This window comes from Triticum aestivum, chromosome 3A (genome assembly GCF_018294505.1).
Source record: "Triticum aestivum cultivar Chinese Spring chromosome 3A, IWGSC CS RefSeq v2.1, whole genome shotgun sequence".
Classification (NCBI taxonomy): Eukaryota; Viridiplantae; Streptophyta; class Magnoliopsida; order Poales; family Poaceae; genus Triticum; species Triticum aestivum.
The window spans coordinates 655689150-655701776 of record NC_057800.1 but is presented as its reverse complement, the minus strand read 5'-3'; the positions used below and the strand labels follow the sequence as shown (position 1 = coordinate 655701776).

The window sequence follows — 12627 nt, the reverse complement described above, 5'->3', positions numbered from 1 at the left end:
ATCACAATCACATAAATAGATTATATTTTTTTACATATTTAAAAAAAACATTATGTACTACGCCCTTTGTAAACTAAACTACAAAAATGTCAAGTATTAACGTACAAAGGAGATATTTATTAGAAGAATTGATTTTTTAGAGAGATAGAAAATATTGGATTGTTTTTAGAGAAATAAAAAGAATGAATTGAGTCTCGATTGAAAAAATGACAAATGTATTCATGTATTAAATTTTACTCCCTCTATTTGGAATTACTTGTTTTAGATTTGTCTAGATATGGATGTATCTAGCACTAAAATGAGTCTAGATACTAGACAAATCCAAGACAAGTAATTTAGAATGGAGAAAGTAGAAAACATAGATAAAAAAAAGAGATACGACAGAGGAGCCTCCCCCTCACACCGTCACCTACCTTCCCACCGCCCCTCACATTTCTCCCCGTCGTTCCCCATTCTTCCTTGGTCGCCAGCTCCCTCTCTCCACCCCACCCCTCCCCTTCGTCCCCACCGCCAGCAAGAAGTTCGCATCCCCTTTTCATCGAATCCGGTCGCCCAAGTGGGCGAGGAGGTCCCCCAGCTCGGCATGCTCGCGAGCATCCCAGCGTTAGGCTCCGTCCGATGCGCGAGACTTCCACGCCCCTGCTCTTCCAAGCCATTCTTCGAATCCGTTTGCCGAAGTGCCCAAGGAGGCGCTCGAGCTCGGCGTATTCACGGGCGACCCAGCGCGAGGCGGGCGCGGAGGCCCGCAACAAGCTAACAAGGAGCGGGCGTGGGTGCACAAGAATATCTGGGCACAGTTCGATGCCTCCACTGGTATGAGCAAATCAATTGTTGCTTCCTTCTCTCTGTTGCTTGTGGAATGAGCTAATAGATCGCTTCAAAATGCTCTGAGCTTGAGCACACAAAGGAAAGGTATAGCTGAGCCGTGGAGATGTGCAGGAGCCAGTGAGATACGGCCACCTCCCAGCCAGCTCACCAGCCTCCGCGAAGATGTGTAGGAGCCAGTAATATATGGCCATTGCATGTTCTCACATTTTATCTCTCTAATTGATTCTCACGGCTCAGCTCCAGCTTTCCTTAGTGTACTGATTGATTATTTTGCAATTTGCACAAGTCAATAATATATTAATGTTATGAAATGAATTCTCATCTCTGTATTAACCATCAGGATTAATTCTGACTTGATCTTAGTCCTTAGACATTACTTCGTGTCTGGATTATCCTATCTTTGCAATTAAGTTTTAATTCATACTGTACGTTTACCATGTACTAATGTACAAATGTAATTTCAATCAGGTGTGCCTCTGTGTGATGTGCTATTCAAAATCCCTCTACATATTTCCCCCTTCTTAAATTGTGTTATTCAAGATACAATGGCACTCGATAATACTTGCTAAGAAGGTCTGCAATATGAACTAGACTGTTGCTTGCCAGATGACTGGAAGATGGGTACTTCATCCTCTCTTTTTTTGTCAAGCAAGATAAATAAGGTTCATGCATTGTAATGAAAACTGCAGATTTAGCTAAACTCAACTGATGGTGTAATATATCTTCCTATGAGCAGCAATAATGATATATTCTTAGGAGTAATAAGGCGTCGCTGCATAAATATACTTGACTTTCAAATGAGTGTGTCAAGAGGTTTAATTAGCGTCGATCCCTACTCTAATTATAGCTGGATATCTCACTCCTGTACTATTTGAAACTTATCAATTAGATCTTCAGAATAACAGAAATTTGCTAGATAAGCTAACGTTAGAAGGGGAAGTAAACATTAAACATTTCAGATAGTGAAGGTGAATATCTGATATGTCATCATTGTGTGTTTCCTGCTGTAGATAAATTTGCTTGCAGGGCTCTTGATGATATATCCACTTTCATCAAATGCGTAAGGGTATGGTCACTTGGAGAAGACATAGCTATGACTACAAAGATCTGTTTTTCCAGGTGACGAATTGTAATCTTATATCCTTTATTACTTGGAATTTAAAATCACTGGAAACAATCCGTAATTAATTTGGAGAGAATCTCTTATTCTTTTCTGTCTTGCTCCTGTTCAGCATAGGTTTAAGTGTTTTAAACGCTGTTATATTTCTTTACGGAGGGAGTATATCATTATCATTATCATGGTATATTATTGCCATTGAGGAGTCTTCCCATGTAGCGTTTAGATCACCATCAGGTGCAGACATACTCTTTCTCCCACATACTACAGCAGTATCCCTCCAATCTGATGTATAGAAATTTGCTTGCTAAGAAACTAATCAATAAAGGGCAGCCCCAGTGCATGTAGCTCCCGCTTGCGCAGGGTCTGGGGAAGGGTCCGACCACTTTGGGTCTGTTGTACGCAGCCTTTCCCTACATTTCTGTAAGAGGCTGTTTTCATGGTCACAAGGCAGCAGCTTTACCACTGCGCCAAGGCTCCCCTTCTTGCTAAGAAACTAATCAATAATCTATGAAATTTAACTGGATTAATTAAGGATCAAGCCACTCACCTTGTGGCTACAATCCACCAGATCCATCTCTCCACGTTCCTGCATGTGAAGAATTGATCAATTCTTTAAGTCAGAAGTACTGCATACCTTATACATGAAGCCCTTACTAAAAATTCAGAAGAATAGTTCTCAAAAAAATTCAGAAGAATATGCAGAATATCCATTTTTATTGACATAGATATCTGCAGTCCTAGACAAAATGTGACCATGATCCACACTACTACACATAAATTACTATATAGCTACCTTATGGGGCCTATATGCCTGATCCTCATATCTTGTTTGGCGAAGAGTTCACCAGTTGCATTTAGTCTTGAATGGAGAAGATTGCGCATGTTATTGTACAACTGGGCAATGGTGTGGAGCTCCATAAGCGATGGCGGCGACTCTAGCTGTCCTTCTGGCCTATGCATCCCAACAGAGAAGCTTTAGAAACTAATCTGTTTACTCCTCGTTCAGGATCAGTAATGAACATATTATTGCACAAATTAATTTACCAAAACCGGGTTCTCATTTTTGGTGATGAAACTGTAGCAACATTGGCACGGTTTTTGTCAATACTACAAAAGAGGGGGATATTTGATCATTGCAAACACCATTGATGCAGGCTTGACACAACTGGATTATAGATCAATTATCTTCTCACTTCAGTAACACCATGATCTTGTACTTGCTTTTTTGAAAATAATGGAAGAACAACCTATGATCTGGTACCAATTTTTGGCACAACCATTAATTCCCAAAGTGATTCACCAGAGTGCTTTATGCTTCCCAACAGGTATGCATTGTACAAGATGGATTTCCTCTTAACCGATTGGAAGCATACCGCAACATGGATGCACACAAGGGCTAGCCTAAGCATGCAGGTAGATGGATTATAGACGTCTTGTTAATGCTGGTGCAAGGATGCAATATCCATGAACGAGCGCAACGTCGGTGGATCTGTATGTTAGAGTTCAGAATTTTGAAAGAAAGGGGATATGGGAAACAAGAAGAGGGGAGCTCTACCTTGGCTAGGATCCATGACGGCGAGGTAGCACCGCCGACTGTTGGGACCAGGTGTTGGGCGTCTGTTGGGCGTTGCCGCCGCCGGTGTCGTGGGCAGGCGGCTTGGGGTGCTCGACAGCATAGGTGGCCTCGATGGCCTGGAACTCAACCTCGCTCGTCCGCGACATCCCAGTAGAATTCGTCGGCGTCATGGGCGGCGCAGCCACCGAAGCTAGGGCTGGGCGACGTATGGAGGTGCGGCGGCGTTGAGCGAGAAAAAAAATCATGATGCCGATCGATCTGAAGGGCAGAGCGTGTGCGGGGCAGACGTGGGTCAAGGGCTGAATGTGTGCGGGGCAGACGTGGGTGGCAGAACATTGAATCTGAGCCAACCAATCGGATGGCAGACCGCTGAATTAATCTGTGATGTTAGATTTTATTAGATGTAATTGATCGTGGGGTGCAGGTTATCCTATGTACATTTTATGATGTGGTTGTAGGGGAATTCATGTTTGCTCTTTTAATAGTAGTGTAGATGTAGAAGTGTTTTTTTTTGAAACAGGGGCAAAAGACTTGCCTCATTCATTAATAAAGGAGGAGAGTTTTAGAGTACAAATTAGTGGCTCCACAACATAGCCCGTCCGTCAATAAAAGGGAAAATAACAACTACTCTCGCGGCATGATAATGCTCAGGTGCCTAGCTCCTGCCGTGACCCAAAGTTTGGCTTTATCTTGGATTAGTTTTAGATTGTAGAAGGGGGGCGTTGATTTCTTCCTAAAAGCTCTAGCGTTCCTCTCATTCCAGATGACCCAACCGACAAGCATAGTAAGGGAAGCCATGGCCTTCCGGTTCGCCGTATTGGGCTTCGACATGTTTGTCCATCAATGTTTGATGCTGCGCTCCACCTGCCATTGATGGATCTCGAGAGCCCCTAGGCCAAGCCACTCCTTTACCAATCTCCATACGCGCAAGGTGAATCTGCACCGAAAGAAGAGGTGCGCGGACGTCTCGTTTGCCCTTCTGCATAGGGTGCATAGGCCGCAATTCTCCCAACCTCGCTTCTCCAATCTATCCGCCGTCCATATCCTGTTTTGAATTGCTAGCCAAGAGAAGAACTTGACCTTGGGAGGTGCCCAAACCTTCCAAATAGTCTTGTTCATGGTTGTCGTCGTGGAGCCCAAGAACTGGATCCTATAAGCAGAGGCCGCCGAATACTCACCGTTGGCCTCAAATTTCCAGGATATGTCGTCATCAATGTCCGGTGAAAGCTGGAATTGCTCCAAGCGGACCCAAAGGTCCACAAACTCCACAATGTGGTTGATCGTTAGGTTGATGGAAGGATCGATCTTGTGCACCCAAGCATTGTCTCGCAGAGCATCCCTCACCACCCACTTCCTTCGCTTGGAGGCTGTGAAGATGAGGGGGCGATATCCTTAGGTTTTTTCCCTCTCAACCATGGTGCCTCCCAGAAGGGCGTCTTCCCTCCATTTCCCACGGTAATGACGGTGGAGGTGTAGAAGAGGTCCATATCCACCTCAGAGCACGGGTTTCCTAATCCCACCCATAGTCTAGTCGGGTCCTTCCACTCCACCCACGGCCATCTCAACCTTAGAGCTCTTGCAAATTTCCCCAATTGCAGCACTCCAAGCCCGCCGAGATGCGTAGGGCGGCAAACAGTCTCCCAGTTGACCTTGCATTTTGCACCTGAAGTTTGACTCTGAGCTGACCACAGGAAAGCACGCTCAATTCTATTGACATTGTGTAGCACGCCGGCGGGAATGTTCAGGGATGTGATGTGGTAGACGACTTGTGAAGTGAGGACCGATTTGACCAAGGCTGCCCGGCCTATTGTGGTGATGTTTCTCCCTTGTCATGGAGGAAGCCTCGCAGCCACCTTGTCCTCAAGGTGTTGGAAGTCCACCCTTTTCAGCTGCCAGATGGATAATGGGAGTCCCAGGTACTTCAATGGGAAAGAAGTTCACGAGGCGGGCAGACTGTGGAGTATGTCGTCAAGGTTTAGGTTGCCACAGCGAATTGCGACAACAGAGCTCTTCTAAAAGTTGGTGGACAGACCGGTGACCCCTCCAAAGGCACTAAGGATGGCCGCAAGGTTGGCCACGTCTTCCCGTGAGGGGAAGATGAAGATCGCTGCATCGTCGGCATACAGGGAGGTACGAACAGTAGATCCACGCCCTCGGATTTTCTGCAGCAGGTTGTGACTTGTGGCAATGTCGAGGAGCTGCTGCAAGGGGTCGATCGCGAGGACAAAGAGTAGGGGTGAAAGGGGGTCCCCTTGTCTGAGCCCTCGACCATGGCAGATGGCGTCCCCGGCAATACCATTGAGGAGGACGCGCGAAGAGGACGTGCATAAGAGGGCTGTCACCCAATCCCAAAAGCGGTCCGGAAATCCCAACCAACGGAGTAGGTCAAGGATGTACTCCCATCGTACCGAGTCAAAGGCCTTCCGGATATCCAACTTGAAGAGCAAGGATGGAGTTTTGTTTCTATGTAGGCGTCGCGCGAGGTTTCTCACGTACATGAAGTTGTCGTGGATGCTTCGTTTCTTGATGAAAGCACTCTGCGCAGTGGAGACAAGGTTATTCATGAAAGGGCAAAGGCGGGACGCCAACACCTTGGCGATGATTTTAGCAATAGCATGGATGAGGCTAATGGGGCGGAAATCCCCGATCTCCTCCGCCCCATCCTTCTTTGGTATGAGCACAATGTTGGCCGAGTTGAGCCAGTGAAGATTTGTCGTTTGGAGGCTTTTGAACTGGTGAATGACTCTCATTACATCAACTTTGATAATGTGCCAACATTTCTTGAAGAAGCTTCCTGTGAATCCATCCGGTCCCGGGGCCTTGTCGCTCGGCATAAGATCAATGGCCGCTTTGACCTCGTCTTCAGTGATGTTGTCGTCAATGCCAGTGAGGTCAACCACCCTAAGGTTCAGGTTCTCCCAGTTTAGATCCATCGATCTGGGTTGTCCCCCTCCCAGACTGCTCGCAAAGTGGTCATGGATAATTTCCTCTTTTTCCTCATGGTCCGTGATCCATCCAGAATTCTTCTTGAGCCTGTGGATGTGATTCTTTCTTCGCCTTGAGTTGACCCTGAGGTGGAAAAATTTGGTATTGGCGTCTCCTTCCTTGATGTTAGCAATGCGAGCACATTGCTTTTTGTGCGCCCTCTCAACCGCTGCCAGGCTGACAACACGACGCTTGAGTCGAGCCCGAAGTTTCCTTTCTCCCACCGAAAGGACGCGCGTCTCTTGGGCAACGTCAAGACGAAGGATGACGAGAGGGCTGCATGAAGATGCAACTTTGCCTTGGAGAAGAGTCTGTTACTCCATTTAGACAAATGACGCCCCGTTTGCTTGAGCTTATGGAAAAGCCGTTGGTATGGCTCCGTGTGGGCACACGGCTCCTCCCAAGCCTTGGACACGGTGTCAAAAAATCCTGGGATACAGGACCAGAAATTCTCAAATCTGAAGCATCTTGGTCTCTTCGGTCCCCTGTCATCAGCAAGGAGAAGGGGGCAATGGTCTGATAGCGAAGAAGAAATGGCGTGAAGCACATGAGAATCAAAATGCATGTCCCAGTCGGCGTTGCAGAAAACCGAGTCCAGCTTGCACAGAGTAGGGTTTTGACGCTCGTTACTCCAAGTGAAGCGTCTGTTCTGGAGGTGGATCTCTTTTAGTTCACAAGTGTCTAGTGTAGCACGGAAGCGGTTGAGGTGGCTGCGATTGATGTTCCTGTTATTTTTATCTCGCGCTCGGTAAATCTGGTTGAAGTCGCCCATGACAATCCATTTAGTGCCATTGATGGGTTTTTGAGCGATCAACTCACTGAAGAAATAATCCTTTCTGTTGGAGGCCGTTGGACCATAGACACTAGTGATCTTGAAAGGGGTATCGGAATGAATGACGTTGACCGTTGCGGAAAGGCAGAACTCAGTGATGTGGACATCGTATATGCGAACGACACTATCATCCCAGAGCATGAGGAGGCCCCCTCTGGATCCAGTGGCCGGACGCTGAGCAAAGCTACGGAGTCTATTACCACCAAGGTAGGAGGCGACATACTGGTCGACGTTTTCCATCTTGGACTCCTGAAGGCCGACGATGTGGCATGAGGTGGAGGCGATCGTCTCGTGCATAGTCGCACGCCTGTCCGGGTCATTTAGCCCTCTGACATTCCAGCACAAAAAATTAACCTTTGTAGAAGTGTAGATTAATAATAGTGTAGATAGTAGTGTAGAAGAAAAAGTTGGCAATGCTTCTAAAATGTATTGGCAATGTCTCCATTGCGATGCACGGATAATTATCTAGTAATTAATAAAGATGAGTGCATATATCAATTGATGGAGAGACCGGGCATTTTGACCTCCTTTTCCAAAAAAAAACTAGAACCTAGAGAGGATGGCACCGGCATATACGAAAAACCTAGAGGTGGCCGAAAGCACTTGACTCTTCGATCCCTCCATGGATAGTTTTTGATGATTTCAATGAGATTATATATTGGAATGAAAACGAAGGGTAAGCTAAGGTCCCAGGCTCCCAGCGTTGTAAGCAAAACAGCCTCTGCACTACATTCTAAATGTATACGGCCGTATTATAAGAAATCTAACACATGTACTTCCTCTGTAAGAAATATAAGAGAGTTTAGATCACACTTTTATAGTTCTTTAGAAGGGAGTACGTATATATGGAATATTTTTATATACATACGTATTAAAATAATTTAATTAGACGATACAATAACAACCGCTTCGTTATCTTTTTCTACAAATCAACTCATGATTGGATGGTTAAATAAAAAGTGGTATCCCCGCCAGGTTTCAAGTCCCGGTGCTCGCATTTATCTTGAATTTATTTTAGAATTTTCGGCGATGCATTTTCAGTGGGAGAAGATGTTCCCGTCGACTGCGAGTCGTCTACGATGACTTTGTAAAATCTCAAGATGATATGCCGGCTCAGTCTCTCGAAGGTGTTCATAAAGACAGGGTGTTTGTGTGTGCATTCATAAAAGTAAGTGTGTGTGTGAGACTATATATATATAGGCGAAGTATCAAGTAAAAACCCCTATTCAGTAAAAACTGAAAACTATTGTCGTACGCCATCTGATCAAAGATGTACGGTGCACAACAAATGTGGGAATCTAACTAGCCACTTAGTCACAGCTTTACAGCTAACCCCCTGCACTTACGTCCTAGCCTGGTAACGATTAAAAAAAACACAAATCAATCCGTGCGAGAGAGACATGAAGGCGGCGGCAATTCGACGGCGACAGACTGCAGCGCCGCTCCTCTGTCGACGGCGACTCGGAGCCCGCGGCCCCGGCGCGACCGCTAATCGGCAGTGCCTACACGCGCTGGTGGCGGCGGCGGTAGCCCCACGCAACGGCGACCTGACGGCCACGGTGATGGTCCCGTGCCACGGCGATCTCGGCGGCCCAGCCTTCCTGGCGCTGCCCCCAGGCGAACTGGTACTGGCCCATGCGAGGGGTGAACGGCGACCTCGGCAGCCCAGCCTTCCTTAGCGGCCTAGCCTTCCCGGCGGCTTGCCCTTCAAAGCTGTTGTTTCTGTAACTGAATGATGAATGATGTTTTGCTGTAACTGAATGAATGGGATGTATAGTACAGAGAAATCCTTGTTGTTTTGCTGCATCTGAATGAAAGTAGATGTACAGAAAATATTTGAATGGGTGTGGTTATACAAGAAATCTTTGGTCTTTTGGTATTTCTGTACATACTCAAATTGTAGATTTACTAAATGAATGTGAATTGGTTCTAGAAATATGTCTTGTCTGTGTCTATGATGAGCTCAAATTTCTACGGTATTGTCTGCGACGAATTCAGGATAGAGGGGCCTCTCACTCTCAGATGGGTGCATTTGATTAATTAGATGGTCCATGCCATCAGCAATTGCACTATTGACTGACTGTCTATTCTTCACCTCACAAGACAACATCCCCTGTTCTGTTCGGTGACTTTTCTGTTAGATTTGATTAAATGTTGCTTCCTAGGAGTGACAAACTCATGGGTGTGTTCTTCATGAAAAAATGATACTGAGTATTTGCCATCCTTCATATGCTTCACAGTTATCATGGCCTCACAACCACATCTAGTGATCTTTCTTGCATGTGTTCTTTTCTTCTCTCCATTCAAATCCATCTTGGGTTCATCCTCCTTCTTTGTTCGGAATCCTGATTATGCACAAAGGAAACGCCTCCAGACTATCACATTATCTTTCGTCTTGTTCTGTCCAATTCGAACTGAAAACCCAACGTTGTGTGCATAAGCCTTGTAAAACTCCTCGACTGCTTCCATACTGTCGAATGTCATTCCTACAGTTGGCTTTAAGTTCTCATCGCATATGGGTGTGCATGATGAAATCTAAATATTACAAAACACATTAGTCATACAAGTTACTATTTGTTAGTGGAATTTGAACCAAGTTGTGGTGATAATGTTACTCACACAAACTGGGATGTCCATAGCTCTTTTTTTTGGTGTACTGAAGCTATCCAAATTGATCGGGGGAGGATGCATTTCCATATCATGGCGGCCGCCCTCATTGCAATTATGGGTTTGCAAAATCAAATCACCACCAAGCTAAAAGAAACAACCATGGCATTGGCGTCAACAGTTTGTATCAATGGAGGAAGAAAAATAATCATCAAAAAAATTATATTGCTTACCTGTGTAGGAGGCAGGTTAATGGCAGGGGACAGAGGATCGGTGACACCATTGCTTATAACGAGCGGTAGTGATGCGTGCTCTGGAAGGCGAGTCGCAACCGGCATAGAGCAATGGCTCACGGCCATGGCCGGCAGAGGGCGTGGGATCACGGACAAGGCTGGCAGAGGGCAGGGGATCACGGTCGAGGCCGGTGGAGGGCTAGTGTTGTTGGACGGGGCTGTCGTCGGAGAGCTAGGGCACCTGGCGATCGGCGGCGGCGCAGGTCTAGACTCCATGGCGGCACAGATAAAGCACGATTCGTTTTCCTTTCTTTCTGCTGAATCGTTATTAAGCTAGGACGTAAGTGCAGGGGGTAAGCCCGCAAGGACTTCGAAATTCCTGAGAATGGCTTAATTAGTTAGCCAGTTCTACGGTCAAATCAAGAGTTCAATACACGAGAGGCCATGTCCATAGGTTGCTTCGTCAACGCGTTCTTGCTGGCCATGTTCTACATCGTGTGCATCGGCAGCACGGCCGTGATGGTCAGCATTTTCATCGACCAGGTGCGGAGGCCCCACAGCATGGGCTCCATCGTCAAGTCCTCGTTCTTACTCATCTTCTGGGTCATCTTCTTCGCTGTTACGTGCACGGTCTTGTGCTGCTTCACCTTCTCGCAGTCGGCGGTGCGTCCATGCCTGGCCTCCGCCTCCGGGGCTCTCCGTGGCGCGGGCCGGCTTCTCTGCCTTTCGTGCCGGTGTGCGGGCGCCAGGCTACGGCACGGAAGCGGCGGCGGCGGCAGCGCTCTGCCGCAGTTTCTGGACCAGACATCGAGTCATATGCCCGTGCTCGCCCGGGAGCCACCGGTGCATGGCGGCGCGTGGGTGGCGACAGCGTATGACATCCCGGCATACGAGCAACCGGAGGGTGGTGGCGGATCGGAGTGCGCGGTCTGCCTCGGGTAGGTGGAGAAAGGGGACACGGTGAAGCGGCTGCCGGTGTGCCTACACATGTTCCACCAGCAGTGCATCGACCGGTGGCTGCATGAGCACTGGACGTGCCCGGTCTGCCGGTGCAACCTCTTCGTGCCGTTGCCGGCCCAAATGGTATGACCGCATGGGTGACGCTGGTGATTAGAGATAACTGAGGGCAGAGAACTCAAAGACGTGAAAGTACTACATCAGTGTTAGTAATTATTGAGTGAGGCTTCTCTGGTCAGAAGCATGTAACTGCACATTGTCTTTTGGAAACCGCAACAATCCAAACCCAAAGGGCAATGTAACATGGGGAAAACCTGCAATCTATTTGTTTCATGGATGTGCAAGTGGGGATGGCATCTCACCGGCATATACTGGGAACCTAGGATTGACCGGAAGCACTTGACTTAGGATTATCTTCACTCCCTCTACAGACTGGCTGACCAACCGTACGTGAATTGTTTGTATGGATATAAAAATAAAGGAGGTAACTTAAGGCCCCAGCGTTGCATGCAAAACATCCTTTGCAGCATTCTAAATATATACGGTCGCCGTAGAAATCTGCCGACCATATTAAGATACTCCCTTCGATCTTTAAAAAATTGTACTTCCAACTTTGTTTGGAAAGTCAAATTATTTTATGTGTGACCGTATTTATATAATAATAGACCAACATTTATGCCAGCAAATTAGTAGCATTAGATTCATGATAAAACATATTTTCGTCATATACCTATTTGATTTCACAAACATTCACATATTTTTGCACAAACTCGGTCAAACTTTAAAATAATTTGATCCTTCAACAAGCTGGAAGTACACTTTTGCAAGGACGGAGGAAGTATGTATTTACAAATATATGGAGTATTACATATCTATACACATTTAACCGTACTATACAACAACCGCTCGGTTAGTTGTCTCGCGGTCCCTCCTATGGTTGGCTCAATGGCTCGTTGCTTGCTTCCTCGCCTGTCGCATTGGAACTCTTGCGCGATGAAGACTTGACGAGGCGATTAAGCCCGCAAAACACTTCGAAATTCCTGAGAAACTGAGCCAGTATAGAGGGAGGTAGTGGCCTATCAAAAATGCTACACTTACGAAAGAACCTACGTACTGTTACGTAACTAAGTACTAATCCCTCCGCCCTTAATTTCAAGGGGGTGGGGTCTCTCCCCTAATTTCCTCCAACAGAAAAAAGACACCTAAACTGTTACGTTAGTTTACGTAGGATAGCTAGGTATAGCTAGCTAGTTCTACGGTCAATCAAGAGACCAGATGCCATGGCGTTGGATTGCCTCTTGCTGGCCATCACCAACACCGTCTGCATCGGCGCCACGGCCATGATGGTCTACGCGTTCGTTCAGCTGGCGCGGGAGCCCCACAACAAGGGCTCCATCGTCGAGGCCTCCGTCTACCTCGTCTTGTCGGTCAGCCTCACGGCCTGCTTGTACACGGCCGCCTGTGGCAGCCTCTTCCAGTGGTCGGCGCT

The 12627-nt window shown here is 46.9% G+C and overlaps 1 protein-coding gene, 1 long non-coding RNA gene and 1 pseudogene across 2 annotated transcripts; 2 read left to right on the top strand and 1 right to left on the bottom strand.

Annotated features, from left to right (window-relative positions):
- Positions 1-404: 404 nt before the first annotated feature.
- Positions 405-4047, top strand: LOC123062970 (uncharacterized). The gene is made up of 3 exons (XR_006429993.1): positions 405-813; positions 1297-1947; positions 3274-4047. It is a non-coding gene; the product is annotated as an uncharacterized lncRNA (long non-coding RNA).
- A 5427-nt stretch (positions 4048-9474) lies between these two features.
- On the bottom strand, positions 9475-10450 carry LOC123058967 (uncharacterized). The gene is made up of 3 exons (XM_044481631.1): positions 10182-10450; positions 9961-10095; positions 9475-9876 (listed from the first exon to the last, which is right to left on the bottom strand). The coding sequence occupies exons 1-3, from the start codon at positions 10305-10307 to the stop codon at positions 9691-9693; spliced, it is 447 nt and encodes a 148-aa protein (XP_044337566.1). The 5' UTR covers positions 10308-10450; the 3' UTR covers positions 9475-9690.
- A 175-nt stretch (positions 10451-10625) lies between these two features.
- LOC123058966 (E3 ubiquitin-protein ligase Os04g0590900-like) lies at positions 10626-11300 on the top strand (annotated as a pseudogene).
- The last annotated feature ends 1327 nt before the right edge of the window (positions 11301-12627 follow it).

Bases quoted from the DNA above. Each gene is read 5' to 3' on its own strand.
- LOC123058967 (XM_044481631.1), bottom strand. From the start codon at position 10,307: ATGGCCGTGAGCCATTGCTCTATGCCGGTTGCGACTCGCCTTCCAGAG. The intron at 10,096-10,181 runs GTAAGCAATATA...TGTTTCTTTTAG, and splicing joins TTAACCTGCCTCCTACACAG to CTTGGTGGTGATTTGATTTT. The intron at 9,877-9,960 runs GTGAGTAACATT...TGTAATATTTAG, and splicing joins CTATGGACATCCCAGTTTGT to ATTTCATCATGCACACCCAT.